This window comes from Phaenicophaeus curvirostris, chromosome 1, assembly GCF_032191515.1.
Source record: "Phaenicophaeus curvirostris isolate KB17595 chromosome 1, BPBGC_Pcur_1.0, whole genome shotgun sequence".
NCBI classification, from domain to species: domain Eukaryota; kingdom Metazoa; phylum Chordata; class Aves; order Cuculiformes; family Cuculidae; genus Phaenicophaeus; species Phaenicophaeus curvirostris.
In genome coordinates, this window is record NC_091392.1 from 122,199,928 (window position 1) to 122,224,334 (window position 24,407).

Consider the following 24,407-nt stretch of genomic DNA (forward strand, 5'->3'; position numbering starts at 1 on the left):
GGTTTTAGTTACCAGGCAGAATTTTAATTTCTTGGATATTATATAGTATTTAGAACTTGTACTGAAACTTGGAATGGTGCTTGAAGAGGCATATTTTAATAATCCTATTAGGTAAAGCTTTTGTGGCTTGAAATTTATTTATATTCCCCTCCACTTTCACTTCTATAGTCAAGAAAGTCTCCAGTTCTCTTTACAGTGACAGGTTGCAGGCAACCAGCTTGTCACTGGCTGATAAACTGATAATAGTTCTTAGTTGTTCACTTTAATAATTGTATTTTACTACTTGAGGTGTCAGGAGGATGCTGCCAGATTTTTTGGTAGACTCATAAAAATTTGTGCTTTGTTTCATGAGGATTGTCAGTTAAGAGCAGATCAGCTGGAGTCACAGGACTCTGTGTCCTGAATTGCCAGTAATTTCAGTCAATTAGGATCTTAGTCTGTCCACCCAGCATTTCTTATGAACTTGGCGTGGTTCTAGTCAGCACTGAAGCTGAAGGCTCCAGAGTAAGAAAGAAATATGTCCATATTATAAATGTTGACGTTTTTTATTTGTATGTCCACAAACAGAGGTATGTGTACGTAATTATTTTAAGTTGATGTAATCATAGAAGGGTTTGGGTTGGAAAAGACCTTTGAAGTTCATCAGAAGGAGGGGAGGCATCATGAGCAGGGACATCTTCAATGAGATCTGGTTGCTAGAGCCCCATCCAACCTGATCTTGGCTGTTTCCCGGGATGGGGCTTCTACCTCCTCTCTGAGCAACCTCTTCCAGTGTTTTACCACACTTATTGTAAAAAATGTTTTCTTTGTATTTAGTCTGAATCTTTTAGACTAAAATCGTTACCCTTTGTCCTATCACTACAGGCTGTATCCAGCTCCAGTTTAGAAATTTTCCTTGTTCTTAGATTTGTTTTCTTGGTTTTAAAACCAAAGTTACTGTAGGCACTGTCGAACTTCTGTGTTTTGCTTTCTGAGAACATTCAAGCAATCGGATTTTGCTCACATCAGTGCTCCTGGTAAACAAATTTTAAGTTTGCACACTGGGAGTGGAACTGTACACAGTGTCGTGGTATTAGCTGACACAGTGATAGAAGCAAGTTCCCAAAACCCCCAACCAGATCCTGGCACAGAAGCAATTAAACATGCCTTTCTTAGCTAGGATAGTACAGGAATATGCAATACCTTTGTGCAAATGTGATGAGAAAAAATTGCATTCAAATTCTGGTCCCAGCGAATAAATCTTACAGCAGCCTAACTTTTCTGGGTATGATGCCTCAGGCAAAGCACAAGTGGCCCAGAAAAGAAAAAAAAAGAAAAAGAAATATTCCTTAATGTTTTCATGATTCTCTTTATCTATGACTTAACCATAAATTGCAAGTCCTTTCACAAAGAGACTTGGAGCCTTAGGGCTTTTTGTAAAGTTCTCCTAGTGACTGTGTTACGCTTATCCCATAGGGCAAAAAGGAACTATATCTTGTCATATCTCCCCATTCACATCACAGACTTCTTAAAGATTAAGTATCCCAACACTCACAGCAAATGACTCACTCTCAGTCCATGGTGTGCTTAAAAATTAAGATAACATTTGATGTATTCACATAAGGAATCCATCCAGTTGAACAGTGTTTTACATGAAATGATAAACTGTGAACAAAATGAAGCAAGTTCATTTATGAAAAAAAATAACAGTCTTTAGTATTTTTCTGCATTTGGTTTAATTCTGTGTGTTAGCCATAATGGACTAATGAACAGATTTTTTCACTCTGGTATAGTAGGCACATGTAGGTCTCGATTTGAACACTTGTCTTTGCAAAAGATTACACAATAAATCTATGCAGATGTGAAAAGCACCTGCAGCTTTGGTATTATTCAGTATGGCTCAAGGGTTTATCTATAAATCTATATGCACGATTTAGGCCTTAGTGCAGAGAGAGTTGCTTTGTGGCATTTTTTTTTTTTTTTTTCATCTGTGGCATGTCTTTTGGTTTTGGTTTTTTTTTTTGACCAGATTTCCTGTCTGGAGTGAATGCTGTTTTAGGCTCTTGGCCAAAACTGTTCTTGAAAGTCAAGAGCAGACTTCTGTCCCTAACAGAAGTGCTGATGAGACTGTTTCTTGGTGTTTTCAACTGATTATGTGGCCCCATTTTGCTAGCCTGAGCTGAGGCAGAAGAATAATGCTGTTACTCAGGTCTGTTGAATTGGGAAGTATTGACAGTCATGGAGATTGTTTCAGGAATATATTGATGGCAGCAACTGTAGTTACTCTAACTGTGCATAGATTAATGTCAGATCAGGAATAAGCTTGAAATTGTTAGGAATAACCTTTCTGCCTATATGAGAGAAGCGTATTTGCTGGGCTTTTGTCATTTCTGGTAAGGGAAGAAGTGAGCAGGCCCTTCTGGGAAAGGGCAATTAATACTCATTAATGGGAAACCAGTGTGCACCATGGTGTAGAAACATTATCTTTCTCTTCCACAGCTTTCCCTAATTTGACTTAAAATGTGCTCCAGTAATTACACAGAGAGGAAATCAAAAGTGTTTGCTGTTTGATGATAAGGATATAAAGCTATTCAAAAGACATGAGTTAGAATAATAAAAAAAATTAATATTAAGTCATATGTCATGTTCACCACAAATACACAAGCACAATGACAGTGGTGGTCTTGGCATTCTGCATGGGTTTGACTTGATGATGGATCAGACTTGAGTACTTTCTGTTTTCTAATGGAGAGAGCTTGGGAGAGGGTAGAATTGCTGTGTATCTAGATGAGAAGAGGGCACTAAAATCTTCCCAGCTGCCACTGCTGTTGCTGACATTTTTGAACTATATGCAGGAGCTTGTGTACTGTATGCACAGCAAACCTTTCTTTATGCAGTCTCTGCTTTTGCTTTTTGTGATACCTCCTACTTGTCTTTCTGTACAACTTTCTATTCACTGGGCTAGATCTTATAGCTCCAAAATGACCTAGAGGGATTCTGCTGTTACATCCCTGTGTCACACATTGCAAAAAAATTATTTTTTATGATGATGAGGTCAATAAGTTCTGCATTTTTTTGCATAAAAAAGGTTGGTAATGTAAATCAGTGCAAATCAGGTAATGTAATACCATGTTATAAGCTTAGTAGAATGTGCCTTGAATTTAGAGTAGTGGAAAAAAGAGTTTTTAAATATTTAAAGAATATGTATTCCCACAATGCTTTGTTTCCACGTGTAACACCTGGTTTAAGGATTTGCCTTTTATAATTGTTTTAATAAAGCTTTAAGCTAGGTTTTATACTATGTTGATATCATCAAAATCTCAGCTTTTGTACTGATGCAATACAAAAGTTATTGCACACTGATATTATGCAACATAATATTAAAAATGAAGCCTGGCAAGCAAAGTGATCCTTGGCAGCTGCCACCCTGCTCACTAGTGCTATTCAGTGTCCCAGATAAGCTGGAAGTTTGACAAGATGCAAGAGTGAGGGTTTATAATGAGGCCACAGTTTTACTAATTCAACTAATCTGAGAGTTGTGTATTATCATCCACACAATGCAGAATGTTACTTCTTCCTCCCTCGTTCTCAGTTCTCACCTATTTTGAAAGTGTCTCACCCATGGCTTGAGGCCATGACAGGTGTGAGATTTGGAGGGCTGATGCCATGGGGTTCTCCAGTTCCAGCCTTTGCCTAGAAACCAGCGCTTTAAGGGTCACGCCTTCCCCTAAATCTGCTTTCAGCTCTGGCTAAGTGAGAAAAGTTTCTTGCTGAACTGCCTTCTAAATCACTTATTTGAGCTTCCCCATGGGCCCTAGTTAGAACCCAAATAAATCACTGTGCCCTGATCAGTCTAACAAACTATTTATAGTATGGGAAAATAGTAAATATGCACATCCTGTGTATACGAAAATAGGAATAATGACTCTGCTCATGGGCTCAAAAGCACAGTGAGCTGAGTACTGGCAAGCAAAGGTTGCACAAAAGGGCAGGCTGTGATATGTATATGAGGTCTAGTTTTTTGGTTGCTGGTGGTTTGTTAGATTTTTTTCCTGGCACATCTGTTATGCATCATCTTATACATGGACTGCAGCTGTAGAAAGAATGAACAAATTAAGATGCTTATGTCAGTAATTATTTTAAGCCTAGTATTGCTGAACAATGTCTTTTCCTGAAGAAGTAAAGGTACAACTGAAAGGAGGTTAAAGCTGTGTAACTCATGTTAGTCTAATTTAAAAAGAGCTGTAAGAGAAAAAAAAATATGTATTTTATGTAATTAGCATTTTGAAACTTCATGTCGTTGTTCAGTTTTGTGCTAACAGCACATACAAGACTTAAGGAGGAAGATTAACAGTATTTCCTGAAGAGTTCAAGGTCACCAATTCTCTGGGTGTTAAATAGTGAAAGTTTCTATATTTCTGCTTTCTCATGTGTGTTAAATATTTGGTGGATGAGTTAACTAGAGTTGTTTGTTTGGTTTTTTTCTTGCTAGCACCTAGTATTTTAAATTCACTGTCACTGAAATACATATGCTATGTGAATACAAAATGTAGAAAGTCTGTTGGTATATCTGTAGATTTAATCAGAGGTTGCCATTAAAAATCCTCAACAGTTGCAACATTTGAGAGATCGTATTATCTACATTTGTAGCAGTGTTCAGGTGATTATATCAGACAGCAATATTCGGAAATTTGTAGAGTATCCACTTATGATGTGCTGTGTTTTTCCATTAGGAATGTCCACAGAGAACTGTTTCAGTAACATCTTTTATGAATAATTTTTTATATAAGTCCTGTAGTAGGAAATCCTGGTGTTGCGAAGGACATCTCTGCTTATTATTTTTGTAATAATATCAGTAATAAAACTTTGCAATCAATCTCACTTTGAAAGGCTGGTCATGAGTCCTCCTAACATGTCCTCACCTGAGTGTGTTCTAAGCTTTCATTTTATGACAAATCCCTGAACTTAGGTGAATTTCATACAACTGAGATGCAGTTAAAAAAATAAAGATGTCTTCTGCACAAAAATATTTGGATGAGCTATGATGCAGATGAGCAAAACGTTTCAAATCCCTGAAAGTTTCAGCTCTTAGGATGTCTGTCAGGTGCCTGACTGGATGTCTTAAGATATGCGTGTCTGAAAAATCCCTCTGGACAACATAGCAATCCTGTTCATGTGAGCAGGCCTTTGAAACCATTCCATTGGAGTTCCGGGGCTAGCAAGCAATTCTATGGAGATGATGGTTATGGCTTTTAGTTTCTAGATCCATGACTGTATAATTAATTTTGAGGTGGCAATTTTTAAATACTGGCACTCAAAGCTACATGTGCCATAATTGTCAGAAGTAATCCTCACTAAACTATTGAGATATTTTCATTAAAATGAAAGTACGGGTGGCTCCAACTGTATCGGAAAGGGTTTTTTTTAATGTACAGCTTACTTTTATAATCATATGTCAGAAATCCTGTAATTGAGAAGTTGTTAATATAAAATGGTTAATAGTAAACAATAATTAATAAATCCTGTCTGTCTTGTCCAAACAAACTTTCCTATTAAGAGATGTTTATTAATCTAATAATGTGCAGTATATCATTAAGGTATTTTCTTGCATGATTCATTAATTGAATTAGTTGTTTTCTGGAGGAGGTTTGAAGTATTCAAGACTGATGGGAGGCAGAGAAAAAGGGAAGAGAAATTTGTTTTCTTCAGGAGACATAGTAGCAAAACAAATGAAAAAATTTGCTAGGTAAAATCAACATTCATTTTTCCATACCAGAGAAAGTGCATCATGTAGAGCTGAAGGTCAAGGCCAATCTGCTTGCTTCTTTTTTTTTCAGTGATCTGTTACCTGTTCTTGCTTAGTTGGAGTCACTAGTACTTCCAAAGAGGAAAACAAAAAGAATAAAAGAAATGGCAACCAGAAGAGGTTCTCTATTGTATTTAGTCATCATTGTAATGTACACACACCACCATAATCAAACTCAAGCACACTGAATGTGCCAATTAGCCATGGTAGTAGCTGTGAAGCAATTAAAATTACTAGATATGTCTTCAACAATCTGTACATGGAAAAGGAAGAGAGATGGGCTTCCTTTCTTTCTCATGCTGTTGTCACCCAAAGAGACTGGAGCTTCTTTGCCCACTGATTGCAATACTGCAAAAAGCCAAATACTCCTTGATGAGCTCTTTACTACTTATTGTTTATTTCTGCTTTTTCCAGACTGGAGGCAGTTCTATATGGGACCAAAAAAAAAATGTATTAGTGTTATTGTAGAGTCTGAGTCCACTACTCATGGAGCTTCCTCTCTAAAGTAGTTAATTCCAAATAGGTGTGTTACTATAATTATATCTATGCAAATACTGAATCTAGTTACAATAAGTAGAAACCAAGGCTGCTGATTTCTCAGAAATATGTAGAAAGAACTGGAGACCAAAACGAGCTATTAATCTGACCTGTTAGTATGGAGACAGAATGACTGATATTGGCTTATCCTCCCACATTCTCTATTTGTCTCTGGGATGTTTTTCCACACAGCTAGTGTACACATATGATGCTCAAACTGGTATATTACGAGGTTTACCCCTCCCGCAGAAATAATCTTTAAGAGAATTATTTCTTTTTTGCCCTGGGGCAAAAATGGCTACTTCCCATAGCCCTGATCTGAATGGGAAAGGTCTGCATGGCTAAACTACATTGCATGCACTGTATGCTCTGCTGGAGGGCAGTAATACTAAATAATAAACCCTAGTGGATCCTCCTTGTAATGTCAGGCTTATTTTTCTGGAAATATTTTCCGTAATTCCCTCTTTCTTGACCCTTCAACCCCTTAACGCTTTTGGCCGTTTCCCCATTTTTGTACTTCCTTCTGAGGCATCTGGGTGTGATAGGATTCTGCTAAAGCATATTTATGCCACACCAGTTGCCCCCATTTTCCTACCAGTATTATTTGGCTTATTAACATACAAAATGTTTATCTGGATGTCTCCCTCTATAATCTTGCACAGCTCAAAATTAATGGAATCAGAAATCAAGCCCATGGTGAGGTTTTTTGTTGCTTTAGGTCTGCCATGCAACTACAGATTTCATATACTATGAAGTCAAACTCAACTTTTGTGAAATACCATGTAAATCCCTTGTTGCTATGTCTATGGTTTAAAAATTGTAATGCAGCTGTAAGTGTGAAATATTAAGCATATCCCTTTATGTATTTTGAATTTATGGGGACTCCAAAGTCAGTCGTCATTTATTCTCTGGTTTGTTTCACTTCAGAAATGACTTGAACTGTGAACAAAAAGAAGCTGACAGTGTTTTCAGATAGACGCTTTATAGTTGCACACTTTGCAACTATACGATAGGACTGTCTCTGTTGCTTTGAATGCAAAATTAGCCTGTTGATATGTGCTTCTACAAACTGAGGAACAGATGCAGTAATTCTACTTTGTTTACATTAAATCTCTAAAAAGGCATTTTCTGGTAGCATGCTAGGAATAAATACCGTATCAAATATAAACCACACCATGCGGTCAGGTGTCAGCTGTGCCATTCAGACGTGGGTGAGTGCAGGGAGTCTGATCCCTCTCAGCAGTGTTGGGAACTCTCTCTCTCAGCACCCTGGCGCCAACTTGCTCCCACCACCACCCGCTGGTGGGTGTTTGCCAGGGCAACTTGCCTACTGCTCTGCATGGAGTCAGGGACTCCGGGAGTCTGGGGCTCTGCAGCAGGCAAAGAAGGAGATGCCCTGCTGTCACACCCACCAATAAAACCCCTGTGGGAAGCCTGGGGGAAAGGTATCAGATGTCCTGATCTTGTATTTCTATTTTTCTGAAGTAGGAGATTCTTTTATCTTCCACCCCCATCCCCTTCGCTTTCTGTGACTTGGATCGTCACTAACCTCATGTTTTCAAGCCAAGAGGTTCAGGAATTTAACTGAGACTGGGAAGCTTCATAGGATGAAGACACCATCGGGGTGAGGGGGGATGGTAAACCATGAAGAAGTTTAACACATCTTATCTGAATAAAAAAAATTAATGTTTAAGTAAACCCTATGAGCCTTTTGAGCTGGTAACATGAGAACTGGTGAGTGAAGCTGAGCTGGCTGTCACTGCTAGGGGAAAGTCTTCCCAGGGAGACTGTGCCCTTTGCCCTTCTCTTCTCCTTTGCCATTGTGCAAAGGCTGTGGAAGGAGGTATTACTACAGTGATAGTCCTTGCTCTCCCTTACTGTTTCACTTAACTACCAGGTTTTAGCCAAGCAGTTGCATGTGTTAAATTGTTCCTTTTTTCTCTCTGAAGTATTCAAACTTTTCAGTGTTGGGTTGGGGATGTTTATTCATCTTATGAGCAAGCAGACACTTTAAAGATGAAACGCCTGTACTCTGAAGTGCAGGCAGAAGTCGTGGGAGGAGATACAGCTAATTTAACTTGAAGGATGATTGATGTGTCTATGTCAATTTCTATTAATATTCTTTTGAAATCACTGACAAGAGCATGTTTTTCCCCCACCCCAACAGAAAGTATAAATAGAAAGACAACAAAACAATCCTATCCCTGTAATTCATGATACTCAGAAGCAGTTAAGCAAGCTGTCATTATAGAGTGTCCTCCACAGGCTGACAAAACCAGCTTATGGTGATGTTCTTGCCACTTTAAGAAATATCAAGATGCTCTAACAGAGCTATCCACTTACTGCTAAAATGAATAAAGCACAAAAAGCAAAAGTCACCTACAGATAGATCTAGATAAATTGCTTAAAAGTCTACCATTCCCTCATTAGACAGACATTCATTGCATGAAAAGAGCTAGATGTATTTGTTGAGGTGTAGCTATAAAAGCCACGTTTAAAATTAAACAGAGTTGAGAGCCTGAATGCACAGCACTGTTATTCAGAAGTAGCTTTCGAGCAGAGAGTTTCAATAGGAAGGTGCTGTTTGGTTGGACACAAATCAGCAAACCTTTAGCTGAAGTGTGAATAATTCAAGCATGCATGAAGAACTGTGCTTTCTGAAGAGATGAAACGCAGGAATGAAAAAAATCTTCAAACATTTGCATCAGCCTTAGAGGACAATGCGAGCAGCAGGATTTGAAACAGATTTGCAGATGCACTCTCTTTAGGCAGGGAGAATGCTCATTAAATGCAAGATGCTTCTGTGGCTCATGTGTTTGCACGGAGGTAAGGGTTTGAAGGAGTGACGTATCAGATAAAGTCAGAGTGGTTACCACACCGACGGTGTAGCAGCTGCATAATAAATGATGGAGAGAATCATGTTAGGCATGCCCACCTAACCTAACTTGAATCATGCGAAAGGGGAGCTGCTGGAATTCAAATAGACTTTCTGGTTCCCAGCAGTCGGCAGTAATAGAATGCTTTCAGGAAGATGACAGATGCAGGGGAAAGATGCTGTTTTGCACTATCTTGATTTGTTACGGCAGCCAACTTATTGGCATGATGGAGTGACGAGAAAAGCAGCTGGCATGGAAGGTAGGATTATCAAAGCTATTGCATCATTATGAATGTAATTAGAAACTGACCATGACAAAGCATATGCTAGAATGAGCTGCTGCCGACGGCAGACGATTTGTTGCTGAGGTCTTGAAACTCTGAAAACAACATTCCTTGTGCAAAATGGATTTTGCAATTTCATTTATGCTTGTGTTACCCTTTCTTTTCTGCTCGCCTCCAAGCTCGGGGAATCGCTTGCTTGAAAGAGAGGGTTGTGTTAGGATGAGGCTGAAGAATAAAGTATTTTCTAAGTCTGTGAAGCCTCAGGTAGACAGAAACAAACAAATCTGAAACAGGACTGGGAAAGGCTCCCTCTGTTTCAGTAGCAAGCTCTAACTGATGTATTGGCATATTCAGGGATCCTGAGTAGATGCATGCATGTACTCAATGTTTTTGGTATAATGAAAAGATATTATCACAGGTCTCTGCTTTATAGTTAGCTTTTCTGTCAGGTTTTATTCCTCATCAGTTTGTAGCTCTTGACGTTTATTCAGGTGATCAGTATTATATAAAGAAAATACATCAATATCTCCTGCAGCGTTTCTCGACAACTCCAGCATCTGTTTCAGCTATTGAACTGTATTCACGTTTTGCCAACTTGATGCTTACCCAGCTGGTCTATCATTTCTCACTTGATTACTGCTCTTAATTTCTCTGTATCAGCTTGTTTCAGACAGGATTTTGAAAGCTGTTAATGAGAAATGACAGTAACTGCTAAATTATTGAGAACTGGAGTATTCTCTTATTTTTGAAACATCAGAGGGTATTTTTCTGTGCATTTTATTAAGTTCATATTTGGAGTTGCAGTGAGTTTTTCATATAATCATTGAATTTAACTATGAATACTTTAAAAGTAGATGAGTCACAAGCATAACTTTCAACTGACTATTTTGAGAAAGTTTGAGAGAAATCTAAAGGTGCATGCTTTGGTGTTTGTATCATCTTATATATATGTCCGTTCCTCCCATCTGCTCCTCATCACTCTACAACATATATAACCTCTCTGTCACGGTGAGCAATCATTAAGTGTATACTGTACATAGTGAAATATATTTTATCACCACTAGGATGTAAGCAATAAGCAGCTCTGAACAGGTGATTTGAACAGGTTTATAACAGATGCCAGCTCTATCAGAGTGGGTCACCCTGGATCTAAGAACTAAAAGTGTTTTTCTAAATGTAAGGCGAGATCTCTCCTTCCTCTTCAGAGGTCCAACAACCACTCAAACACTGCTTGATAGCTCAGAGGATGGGATTGCATTAAATTATTTGGATTATTTTACCTTAAAAAATCCTTTTTTTCCAGTGCAAACTCCTTTCTTCATTAGGTCTATTGTTTTTTCCAAAGGGAAGATCAAGAAATCTCTTGTCATAGTGGATATTCACTTTTCTGACTTTATTTTAAATGACTTTACTGGCTGTACTCTATGTAGTCTCATCAAAAGAGGATCAGGCTATTAAACACTAAATGTTGCTGACTACAGCTGTAACAGTTTTAGAAAGATAGATGTTTCTAGATACACAGCATTGAACCAGCCTTTAGAAAGTTTGAAGGTAAAGATCAGTAAAAACAATATACTGCTAGCTACTTTGAGCATTTCCCTGCTTCGATCACCTCTGAGTGGCATGTTAAATTATTTTGTAACTGCTGAGAGGGAAGATGTACTTACTAACAACAGGATCACTATGGGGTTTGTATAGCCAATAATAGTTTTGTAGACAATAAAAGATATTTCTGTTATTCTATTTCGGAGAAGTTCTATCAAACTTGACAATAATTTATCCTTGTTGATGATGAGTAAATCATAGAAAGAATAATCCATGTAAACAGCTTAAGTGCCATTCAGCTTTTCAGGGTAGCAGTAAAACTGTTTTATGCTGCATGTATTGTAGTTATACTCCTGAAACTGTCTCCTTGTCTCAAGAGTGCTGGCCAGCTAGCATCATACAGTAGTGCTTAAAATGTTCTTCTTTGTGTGATACTGGTAATCATAACTGCATGCTGCCTGTAAGCATCATCCAGCTAACAAGTGATTTTATAGTTTGCTTCCTTTTTATCTATAGTATTTGGTTTTAGCATTCTGTTTTGTTGATGAATTAGGATGACACTAGGTGGAGCTAGCAGTTGGTTATAAATAGAGCTACAGTAATACAAGCCTGTCTAATAAGCAAGCCCCTGTATATAACGGTTCATATTAAAAATAACAGTTTAAAATATTAAGCATTGAGCTGTACCTTAGCCATGAAATTCTAGATCTGGTGGCATTGAAGGAAACAATTTTTTCCGTTTTCCTTTCCTTTTATATTTTTACAAGCTAGTAATCAAAAATGAAAAGTAATAATAGGAAAAAAATCTTCATTTATCAAAGAGGGATAGGAAGCAAAAGAACAGAAATAGAAGAAGAAGGGAAGAGGAGAGAGGCGGCAATAAGAGCCAGCAGATGTTTCCAATGTAGATACATGCAGACATCCAATTGTGTATCTGTCTTACTTTAGCCTGATGCACATAGTTTTTTCTCTCATCCATACATAAAAATAGTTTTTCTATTTTGTCTTCCTGAATTAACTTATAGAGCTAACATTTTTCACTTTATGTTTAGATATGGAACTGATGTTTTAAAATCTCTTCTTAGAAGGCTGATCTAAAAGGTCTGCACGGTCACAGGAAGTTGTCACTGGCATGTTGGCTGGTCATGATTAAGAAAAATGTAAAGGGTTATTTACTGACTGAGGCAGAAGCTGGTTGTATGTGATCCTTCACATATTATGGGCTGTTAATCCCAGTCAAGGATAAAAATATTGTGCTTCTAGACAGTGTGACAGCACAAGAGAAATACACTCACTTCCAGGCAAATTTGCAGATATGTACCAAAGATATGGTACATATATTAATTCAGCAAAGAAGAAAGAGAAATCAGGGTATATGCAGATAAAGAAGCACATGAAATGAAGAGGAAAAAATATATAAGAATATAATATGAAGCAGTCTAGCAGAGCAATTATAATTCACACCAACATCTGTTGAGTGAAGCATTTGCAAGTTCAGTTGATATCTTGTTCTTACTGCAGTAAAAGGGAATTGGGGTAAGGAGATGGTCAAGTGAGTGAGGAAGACTTAGCCAGGAGGAAACAACAGCTGCCTCACACTTGAGAATTAACCAAGTTTAGAAGGCTGGAGGTAGGCCTTTTTGAACACTGTGCATAGAAATACTTTAGCACTGAGCTGGACATGTGAGTTTGTGTGGTCCTGAAAAGGTGCTAGGAAGAAACATATTGTGTCTGCACCTATTGCTTGTTGGAGGAATCTTACACAAAAGTAGTGCTTCATCATCTGTCTAAAGAGGCCTTTTTGGTTATGAGCTGTACAGTTGGTGCTCAACAGCACAAGCATGTGAGGAGATCAGCTATATTGTTGATAAAGTTTATTAGTTTTACAAGATCATCTTAATCAGAAACAAGACTTTTGAAGCATGTTAGCTTGTCACTATTTCCACATCTGCCTCCTGTACTGTTTTGCCTACTGGCTCCCCAGGACTTCTCATCCTCACATGTCCTGAATGTTCCTTCTGACAACAGGAAGTTGCGTGTAGTGATGGCTCAGCTAGTGATTTCTGCTGAACAAGTTGGAAATTCTGGTTTTGGAATACCCACAGTGTGGGGAAGCGTCTGACCATCTCAGGCAAAGGTCGTGAGAAACTGAGCTGGGATAAGAAGGAGATGTATTACTCCTCCTCTCTAAAATCTGTCCATTTTAAAACCCACTGGAATAAGGAGGAAAAATAGCATGTAAGATGAGGAATGGAGGGGCTGCTGATGTTCCATGAGATGGTCATTTGACAAATGGATAGCAATCACCTTGCAAAAAAATGCATGAGGAAAGTGCATGTGGGAGTCAAGCTTGTCCAAAGAATATTATATCTGGCTATGCACTGCCAGAAACATTTTCATAAAGAAATGCTACCTGTAGTCAAAAATAATTAATACATTAAGTCCTTTAGCAAAGAAGGAAGTATTTTTTTTTCATTTGAGAGAAAAAAATCAAACTCAGTGGTGTTTGGGGGTTTTTTTTGTTTGTTTGTTTGTTTCATTTTTACTGTGTAACTGAATTAAAATTGCACGCGATTGGGGGGGATGGTATCTGATAATAAATGCTAAAGAATATCCTTTCTTCCCATCGTAGACTAGGATTTTTTTTTTCACAGAGGATTAAACTGCCTGTCCCTGAAATCCTATAGTTTGAATCTCCATAGGATATACTGAGATTTCCAGAAGCTACTGGTTGTTGCTAAGCACCATGTTAACTTGCTGCATAATGCTGGAAGAGGTGAAGGGCAGAAGAAAGACTCATCTAGCTGTATAGTTGTGGGGCTTTGGTCAATAAAGGCATCCAGGAAAAAGTGTGAGAATTTTCTGGAGGCTAAAATTTTATTGCTGCTTCTTCTCAATGTGGTGAAATCAGACCAGAAGATTACTGTATTTGAACTGGAAATGACAAGAAAGTCTTCAGCATCCTGCTTCACTGCATGTCTTCGTGGGTGGATATAGCCCATCTCCTTCTTCTTAAATTACAAGGTACAACCTGTCTTGCCTCTTCCCTGCTCTGTGCCACTAGCATCAAAATGTCCATTTGATACATTGCAGAACTAAGGTTGTAATGCAGTTGTGGAGTCCTTGTACAAATGTCCTGGGTGTGACAGAGCCAGTGATGCCATCATGAAAGAGGGAGAACTGAAATGGAGAACTGAAAGGAAAGTAATCCAGGCTCTACCAGAAATAGGAGAAGCATCAAGTAATAATGGTTTTGCTTGCATCTTTTTTTTGATCTCAAGCATCTGTGCTGCAGGATAAGGATCCAAGATGCAGCTGTTTACAAAAGATAGGAATTTCCACCTGGACTGCAGTTTCTTTAGTTTTTGTTACCTTTAAAGTAGATCTTGGTCTTTAAAAAAAGGAAAATCAGAAAAGCAAATCAAGATTAGGCACATTGTGGTTTTCATTAGTATCCTTGAGTTACTCAGCTTAGTGTTTTACATTACAGCACTGTTCTTTACAAGTTGTTGCTTTCATTTATATATCTTGAAAGATATTACACAGACTGCAACCTGTACTCTGACTTGATTGATGATACAGAAACTCAAGATGCTGAAATGGTCAAAGACAGACTTTTGGTTTTCACCAGTGCTGACAAAGTCACTTCTTTTTCAAATGTCTGTCATTTCCTCCACTGCCTTCCCTCCATCCATGCATCCTGCCCTTCTTCCCTCCTGGCTGTGACTTGTCATAAGTAGAGGAAAATTAGATCAAAGAAAAGTTAAAGAAAAATTTTAACAGAAACTAAGCTGTTTGAAACTTGTGTTTTCCTAATCTAGATCTAATTTCACCTTCTCCTCTTCCTGTGTCCTTCTGATGCTTAGGAATAAAGCATGCAGATTTTTTTTTATGAGGTCAGCTTCTTTTAGCATTCACTCCTGATCACTTATATTGATCTGTTTCTCTGAAACTTAAAAGCCGCACTAAATAAAACCACCACATGCTGCTTTCTCTAGACTTTCTTTTTATGAGCAGCGTGTTAATTTTATATAACCATTATGTGTGTCACATGTTTTTGCAATAATAATTGGGAAAAGGTTCATTATCTTTGTCATTTTCTTTCAGCAAAACAATTTACATATTCTTATATTAAGTTTATACTTAACAGTTCTCTATTTTTCTCATTATGCAATACTGTTTATAATGGGAACTCCTCTGTAATGCGATACTAATGATCCTAAATAGAATTTTATAAATATTCCATAGGTACAAACATCACTCTTCCAAAGTGCAGACCCTGAATTGTGATTGAATCAGGTTTGATAGCAAGGCAGAATATTAAAGGTATTAAATAACTGCACTTAAATGAAAAACGTTATATCTATATACTTCTGAGCCATAATAAATGGAATCTTCTAGGATGGATACATTGGTAGAATTGTTTTGGTGCCACTGAAATAATCAGTGACTGAAGACTGAAGTTAAGATTATTAAGAATTTTAAGCTGTTTATGACTAAATGTCTATGATTACTCTCAGATTAAAATTACTAACTTGTTGTTTTTTAGTGGCCTTGTTTTAGACTACTGAAAAGCTCAAAGGATTTTTATCTTATGAATGAATTTGGTACTTAGCAAAATATTTCAAACAGAGCCCGTCCAGATGATTCTGTGATTAAATCTTTGTTTGCATGCGTCTTTTCAAATATTTCTTCAGAAGCTAAGAACAAAAAACATCACAGATGTTGGTAAATCCAAGTAACTAATTATATTTATTTTCAGGTTCTGTTGTTTTTAAAAACTTCAGAAATAATGAGGATTAGGTAAGCCATCAGTTACGATGCAACCTGAACAAAGATCAAACAAATTCTAAGAGAGTTAGGGTTATGAGCTACTAATTTAAGGTTGTAACTAGGAGGCAGGAATTCAAAATGCTTGACATACCTCGGCACCGTACGCAAACCAAAACCAACTTCATTATCTGCCCTCAAAGTACAGATGGTCAAATATATTTTCCTTCCTTCAGAGAAGGTATGCTTTAATTTCTGTTAAGGCATTTTAGTGAGTTAAAAATGCTTTTAGTAGTAATACCTCATTTTCTGTCATAATACCTAATCTCACACTTTTATTAGAGTCACTATTTGTTAAACTATATGTGCCTAAATGTGACTTTTAATGATCAGCATTAGCCACAGTGTTAGTACAGATAATAAAGCTCTCATAACCATAGGGAGTCAGTTTGTTGCTGAAGATTATCAATTAGGATTATTTTTCTGACAACAAGCAAATGAATTTTGTGGGAGTCCTTAGTGAAACTAGCGTTTAGTATAGGATTCTCCATGACCTGACTGATGCATTGAATAAACAGCAGCCCAAGCAGCTCCGTCAAGCTGCATCTATCACATAGTTTCTTCAATCTGTCTAAGCCTAGGGAGCAAAGCACTTATTCACAGAATCACAGAATCACTAGGCTGGAAAAAACCCACAGGATCATCGAGTCCAACCATTCCCATCAATCACTAACCCACGTCCCTCAGCACCTCGTCCACCCATCCCTTAAACCCCTCCAGGGAAGGTGACTCAACCCCCTCCCTGGGCAGCCTCTGCCAGGGACCAATGACCCTTTTCATGAAAATTTTTTTCCCAATGTCCAGCCTGAATCTCCCCTGGTGGAGCTTGAGGCCATGCCTTCTTGTCCTGTCCCTTATTAATTTATTATTTTTTAATGCAAATAGTTTATTATATATTGTGTGACTGTAATGTATCTGGCACTTGATAAAGTGTAAAGAAAAAGTGACTTCTTTGATTTAGGGAACAACATGTAATTAATATGAAATGTCTACTTTGTATCTTCAAAACCAGACACAAAATAATGACTGCAAACCATGGCGAAGCTGTGACATACCATAAGCAGAAATCGGGTTGCATTTTCTGACCTTGTTGTTACTGACACTCTACTTGAAGATTTTTCACTGAATGATAATTGTATCATGCAGAGACATGCCACTCATTGATGATTCTGAGATGCCATGGAAACACAGAGGCACCCATATTAGTTGTTGCAGTTTCTGTGTGGGCTAGAGATAGGTGTGTCATTGGGAATTCTTCACAGCCTGTATGTCAATAGAAATGCTAAAACTGGAAAAGAGGGAGAAAAAACATATGAAAGAGAAAATATGAACCAGCCTATTAGATATGGGAAAGTCAGAGGTGCCAGTTTAGATGACCATGTTAGTCTGCTGTTGCTTCATGCAACGTGGGAATCTTCTGGGTCAGGATTTTTTTTTTTCTCTGAGTGAACAACCCTATTGGAACGGTTGTGTAGATTGTTATAATTCAGGAGAGAAAAAAATGAGGTATTTGGGTTGTGTTGCAGCATAGTTTTCTGGTTTAACACCTTGCCCTATGATTTGTAGAAATACAGAAAGCACAATAAAATTATTGAGGAGAGGTGTATCAGTGCTGAATTGTTTTGCAGTTTTATTTTATTGTCTGGGTTTTTACTTGGTCCTTGCTCTTTCAAGTGAGTTTAAGTGAATAAGAAAGTAATATTTGTAATATTGGACAAATCTTTATTGACAAGACAGGAAAAGCAATTCCTTGTCCCCTCAGTGTAGGTAAAGAACTGGCAAACAGTAGCTTCACCCATGTCAGTGCTGTCCTGGAGATGCAGAGCAAGAGCAATGGAGAGAAATTTGGGGGATTCTGATGCCTGTTTCCTAAGTGACTCGTATGTATTGAATATAGGTGGCAACGTTTAGTGCGGAGAGGAAAGGGGCTACAGGGGTGGCTTCCATGGGAAGAGACTGGGGTTGCCCTGTGCCAGACACAGTTCGTTCCAGCCGGCTCCAGTGGACTCACTGTAGAATACAGGTGAACCCCATAGCCAAGATCACAGCCCCTCTGGAAAAGCCTGTTTAAGAAAGGATAGAGCACTGCCTTACAGTGAGTGAGAAAAAAGTGTGAAACAGCAGCAGGAAGATCAAGATGAGAGAAGGAAGGGAGGAGATGTCACAGGCACTGGAGCAGAGATTCCTCTGCAACCCCTGGAGAAGATCATACTGTAGCAGATACCCATGTTGCAGGTCCTGGAGGACTCCATGCCAGAGCTGGTGGATATTTTCTCAAGGAACTGTAGCCTACGGAGAGCCCACACAGGAGGAGATATTTCCTGAAGAACTGTAGCCCTGGGGAGGATCCACACTGCAGTAGCGGACAAGAGTGATGAGGAAGAAGGAGCATCACAGAGGAGCTGTTATGAACTGACCAGAGTTGCTGTTCCCCACCCCCATAAGCTGCTCAGAGTTGGAGTGATGGGAGAAGGGTTAGGAGTGAAGTGAGCCTGAGAGGAAAAAAGGGACATGGGTGGCAGCTGTTGTTTCAATCTTTTTATCTTTGTTTCTTTCACCATTCAAATCTATTTTAAATTGGCAGTAAACTAAATTAATTTTCCCCAGGTTGAATATGTTTTGCCCATGATAGCAACTGGGAAGTGATCTCTCTGTCTTCATATCAACCCAAGAGCTTTTTCACCATGTTTTCTCCTCTGTCCTGATGAAGAGAAGGATTGAGAGAGTAGCTGGGTGGGTGACTCAATGATGTCCAAGGCTGACCCCCCACAGTGAGGTTAAACAGGATTATTCCAAGTGTGCTTTCCAAAGGTCACTGACTCAAGGTCAGTCATTTTTAAGGATAACTGATTTTGGAATGGATGGGTGTGGACTACAACTGATACTAGGTAAAAAAAGAAAGATTGTAAAATTATACCTCTCTCTGGTTGAAGCAGTGAGTCACTCCAGAGGTCCTTATTCTGAACTCGCTCTAAGAAGTCAGATGAAAATATATCATGGAAAGGGCGTTATTGCTAGTGTGAAGACACTGTAGTACTGTGCTATGAACTAAGACCTAGAGCATAAGGAATTATCTTCGGGCAACATCAAAGGTCCTTTGATTTTGCTTTTATTTTTGCGTAACAAAGAGAGATTGAATGCATGAGATTATTTCATTGTCTGTACTCATAACATGTAACTGAAATTGGAATTTTAGCCATTTCCAAGTGTGTTGCCTTGCTTTTGACTACTTAAAAGTGAAGGAGATATGGTGTAGAAATTGGTTATAGCCTGTGGCTGTGACAGGCTGCCCATTCAAAAGGGTTAAAAAAAAGAGAGGAAAAAAATTATTAAAAATATATGCCATAAAAATGATGGCATAAAAATGAAATGTAGTTTGTTTCCTTAAAGAATAATAAAAAAGCACTACTCAAATCAGTGTTTGTGGTATTTCACAACACAGTCATACACATGTTATCTGTTGTTTCTAGTGGGGTTTGGAAAAACAAGAAGCTGTTACAGCATTTGAGTTGTTTCATCATTCTGAGGTTTTAGAAAATGTCTTACTGGGCTGCTCACAGATGAGGGAAGAGCAAGCAGCAAGCTGTACTTCACAGGGTGTTGAAAGCCACCTACCCTAAGAAGTTGTATGCTGGAGGTTGTATTCCTTTTCCTCCATTGCTAACATGATTGAAACAATCTAGTTGTTCAGCAAAATTATCTTCTGTAAAAGGAAGATGATAAGCATAAAGAGCAATGAAGGTGGGGTGAGATCTGTTCAGAGGTTCACTATGTTTAGGAGCTATGCTGGAGCACCCAATTTGAGCGTTGTGTGAATGATATCTCAAGACAGACTTGTTTAAACTTCTAAAAAAATATTTATTTTGGAAGATTAGTAAAAGGTCAGGTGATATTTTGTGCATGCAGTGTTACCTTGGGACTATTTTTTTCCTCTTCGTTGCTGTTTTCAAACCAGTGACTTGGAATTAAAAGGTTTTGTTTCCTAGTGTCACGTATTGACTGACAAGCTCCTAAAATGATGAAGTTTACTGAAAAACTGAAAAGGCATTGTTTTAATCATTGTGGCCATAGGCCTTTCAAAGGAAGTGTCACTCAGCACAATGGAAATGCAAAGGGCTTTGGAAATGTAAAGACCCATGATTCCTTTATGGAGGGCAAGACAGGTTTAACTATTTACTTTTATTTATTTGTTCATCTTTGGATTGTACAGCAGGCCAGTAGTGGGTTTGGCACACTCCTTATATTTGTGAGTTGAATATTATTCCTGGCTTACTTATATGTAAGTTAGGGCTAGACATCAAGAGGGATGTCAGGATTCAGTGGAGACACCCATGGTAATCTGCCTTTTCTTGGCTCTCTGTCCTGCCTTCAGTGAAATGGAGTTGAGAAGGAGTCAACAAACTGGTTAAAGGGGACCAGGTTCCTGTCTTTATCTGTTACTTCTGGAGGCCAGTCAAAAATTATTTATGGAAGCCTGGCAGTACTTTCTCTCCTTGTAACCAAAGAAATTCAATTGCCCCACCCCATTACTGGAATAAAATGTTAACCTTTGCTGCAGATGCATTTTCAGATAAGATCTGTGATGTGTTTTCAAACGCTCTGGCATGATGCTTAGCACCTGTAAGTCATTTGTCTTGCTGCTTATGATTGCAAGTAGACTGGGATAGTCCAATGCCTTTGTAGTAAGTAATGAGCTCCATTGCTCAAGAACAACATTAGAGATGTGCAGTGAGTTATTATGGAACTTAAAAATTCAGTAGGGGAAATCTCATCTGTACATGAAGCAGGATTAATTTCATTAATGACATTCTTCTGTTATTGTGGTTTCCAAAGCTCTAGCTTGTTAATTCAGGGTTTGGTTTTGTGTGTTGCTTTTTTTTTAAATATTGTATTGCTTATCAGGTTGCAGTATTGGACACTTAATTGTTAACATTAATACTACTATTTAAAAAATGGAATAGGGCTTTAAGTACATATTTAAGGTAGAACAGTCCTGAAGCAACAACGGATTCCTTTTCCAGGCAACAGAAATAAGGGGTGGGGTAAGACACACCTAAAATTAAACTGTTTTCACATATTTTTGTAATAATTTCTTGGAGAATGTCGAGTCCCTTAGGAGTACTGAGGGAGAGAAATTTTAGTTCATGTATTCAGCTCAGAGCAAGAAAATGAAGATACAAGCCCTCAAAGACTTGCTCCCTTGCAATCCTATTTACAGCTATTTAAGATCAAGTCTGAACTTTAATGTTAAAGTAAATGTTGTTAACCCTAGAAGGTAGGTTCCAGGGAGGTTATCCTCCCTCTGTACTCGGCACTGGTGAGACCGCTCCTCGAATCCTGTGTTCATTTCTGGGCCCCTCACCATAAGAAGGATGTTGAGGCTCTGGAGAGAGTCCAGAGAAGAGCAACAAAGCTGATGAAAGGGCTGGAGAACAGGCCTTATGAGGAGCGGCTGAGAGAGCTGGGGTTGTTTAGCCTTGGGAAGAGGAGGCTGAGGGGTGACCTCATTGTTCTCTACAACTACCTGAAAGGAGGTTGTAGAGAGGAGGGTGCTGGCCTCTTCTCCCAAGTGACAGGGGACAGGACAAGAGGGAATGGCCTCAAGCTCCGCCAGGGGAGGTTTAGGCTGGACGTTAGGAAAAAATTCTTTACAGAAAGGATCATTGGGCACTGGAACAGGCTGCCCAGGGAGGTGGTTGAGTCACCTTCCCTGGAGGTGTTTAAGGCACGGGTGGATGAGGTGCTGAGGGATATGGTTTAGTGTTTGATGGGAACGGTTGGACTCGATGATCCGGTGGGTCTATGCCAACCTGGTTATTCTGTGATTCTGTGATTCTGTAATGAGAATGATTGAGCTCGCCTCAGGAGAGTGGATAGGAGGAGAGAGAAAAACTTTGAATAAAATAATTATAAGAATTAATTGTTTCCTTTTTGCATACTCAAGTTTGGTGAGGTTTTGGGGTTTTTTTGGTTTTTTTTGCTGTGCTCCTGAACACTGAGTGTTACGTGTCCTCCAGCAGAACAGTCCTCAGAATTCAGATTTTATGTTGTCAGAAAATGCTGCGTGTGTGTATGTGGGGCACTCACCTGACAAAGAGTATTGGCAGGAAACAATTCCCAGACAGGGAGACACCGTGGTGCACTGAAACGTGTGCATATTTTTTGCTGAAAATGTTTCAGGTAACTCTATAAGGCAGCCATGCATGTCATGCTTAGGTTCTGAATGTCACAAGGTGCATAATTTGGAATCAGTGCTCTCAGTTCAGTTCTGTCTGAAAGCATAAGACAAGTTGGAGTTTACAGAAGAATATCATCCAATCCCATCTCAAGTGGTAGAAGCAGCAAGTTCACTTTCTGCATCTCCTGTCTTGAAAGAAGTATAGAAATTTATGGGGGAATACCTAGACTGGCTCCCTCTGAACTGTTACAGTGAGCATGATGGGATAAATACATTTCTGTCCTTTATCAGTTCTCCTAAAACACAAGAACAAGAATATAGCCAGTGAAATTGAAAAGCAATGCTTCGAAGATAGTGAAAGGAGAACCATCCTTATGCTGTGTGTTTAGTCTTTGGAGTTTGCCAGTAGATGTAAAAACGGAGCTACAACTGCAAAATCTTAGGAATTGCATGTAGGTCTCATTGTGATTTAACTGACAAAATCAGTTTATTCAGCATTTATTTCAGTCTTTTCATCACTCTGCTATCACCAAAACGGTAGGCTTCTATCATCCATGGTCAGTGTTAGAGCAGGTTATGTGTATAAAATCAGCCAACAAGCTGAAAATCAGAAACACAGAATGGTAGGGGGTTGGAAGGGACCTCTGGAGATGATCTAGTCCAACCGCTTTGCTATAGCAGGTTCACTGAAAGCAGGTTGCACAGGAACATGCCCAGGTGTGTTTTGAACATTTCCAGAGATGGAGATTCCAGACCCTCTCTGGGCAGCCTGTTCCAGTGCTCTGTCACCTTCATAGTAAAGTTTTACCTAATGTTGAAGTGGAGTTTCCTTTGTTCCAAGTTGTGCCTGTTACCCTTTGTCCTGTTGCTGGGCACCATTGAGAAGGGTCTGGGCCCATCCTCTTGACACACACCCTTTTGGTTTTTGTGAGAACTGATAAGATTTTGTTTTATTAATCAATACTTAACATTTTTAAAGTGGAGATGTATTTCTTTGTTCTTGTCTTTCATATTATAGTCTTTTCACCTCTTGTTCTAGTTTTTAATATTTGTTGCATCTTCCTTGCACTTTGACTCCTTTTTTATTTGCTTTCTGTGTTGTATTTTATGATGCTTGTTGATAATATTCAAGATTGAAGGTGCTAGTATTTAATACATATGTTAAATTTAACACCTATCATTCTCCAGAGATATAAAAAAGTGTTTTGCTGTTGAAGCGTTGTGATAAAACCTGAAGTGACATACCTATTTCATGCATCACATCAACCTGTTTTGCATGCCACTGTCACTCTTCCTGAAGCTGTGCAAGATCAGATTCAGGCCATGCAAAACAAACAAACAGGACAGGTATGTTGCTGCCACTTTGAACTGTGTGTATCACATTGACTTTTCTGTCGGATATGCTCAAACTGAAAAATACCCAGTGGATGTGAAAGGCACTCATGGAAGGTCTTGATCACCTCCCAGCCATACTCAATAGCTGTAGTAGCATTTACTGTTATGTAGCATTGACCAGGCTCTAAAGCCCATCCACTCTGTTATTAATATAATTTTTGAAAAATTAGTCATTCTTTAGCTCTCAGATTTATTTGAGATTTATGTCTTTTATATTACATCCTGAACCATCTCCTCCTCTTTGACAGCCCTCACTGCAATTGCTGACAATCTGGCTAGAAATATCCCTCCGGGAGGACTCTCCAGCAAAGACAGCTCTGCATCAGCATACTGTGTGATCCTTCAGTAACATGTAGCTGTAAATTGAGCTTCATGTTCTCACAGGTAGTTGTTTAAGGTACTTTTAAGTTACCTACAGAAAACCTTAAAAAAGAGAAAGAAGGTTTCTTTGAATTTAGTTCCCCTGAGGCCTTGATTATTTTTTCCACATTTAGAGGATATCTTGTCTGCTTCTGTGTAGGTATTTTTAGTATGGCTGGGGAACCTGTGGGTCATTGTACCATATTCTCTGAGCTTAACCTGCTGTCACTTATGCTAATGATGCATGTGGCTCTGGGTTTTTGCTTCACTCTGGCATAGCGCCATCTCTGCAGCAGAAGCCAAAGGTGACTTACCCACCTGAAATAAAGGACGTTTAACTCTCTAAGTAAAAACTTTCCTTTCAATCTTACGTTAGAGCTCCACATGTTATATTCTGGCTTTTGGTGCGGAGCAATGCAAGTTTTTAATCTTGATTGGCCTATGACAATTATACAGAAGGCTGCAGTGTCCCCAGGAATATACATTGTCCTTCCCTGTTTCTTTTTCTCTACAGTTTACCCATCTGTCCATTTCAGAGGAATTCAGGAGGGAAAAGGCTGATATTTTTTGGTATCCCAAGAAAAAGTTTCCTGATTCACGTACTTCTGAGCCTGGGAT

At 38.7% G+C, this 24,407-nt stretch overlaps 1 protein-coding gene across 3 annotated transcripts in view; it reads left to right on the plus strand.

Annotated features, from left to right (window-relative positions):
* Window positions 1–24,407, plus strand: part of DMD (dystrophin) — a 1,224,073-nt gene that overhangs the window by 91,140 nt on the left and 1,108,526 nt on the right. For 2 of the 3 annotated variants that reach the window (XM_069873460.1, XM_069873489.1), the window contains exon 1: window positions 9,441–9,457. The exons of the other annotated variant lie outside the window; for it this stretch is intronic. In XM_069873460.1, coding sequence (XP_069729561.1) covers window positions 9,451–9,457 — 7 coding nt within the window. In that variant the 5' untranslated portion in view covers window positions 9,441–9,450. Of the gene's footprint in view, window positions 1–9,440; window positions 9,458–24,407 lie in introns of those variants that run through there. 3 annotated transcript variants of the gene reach the window in all.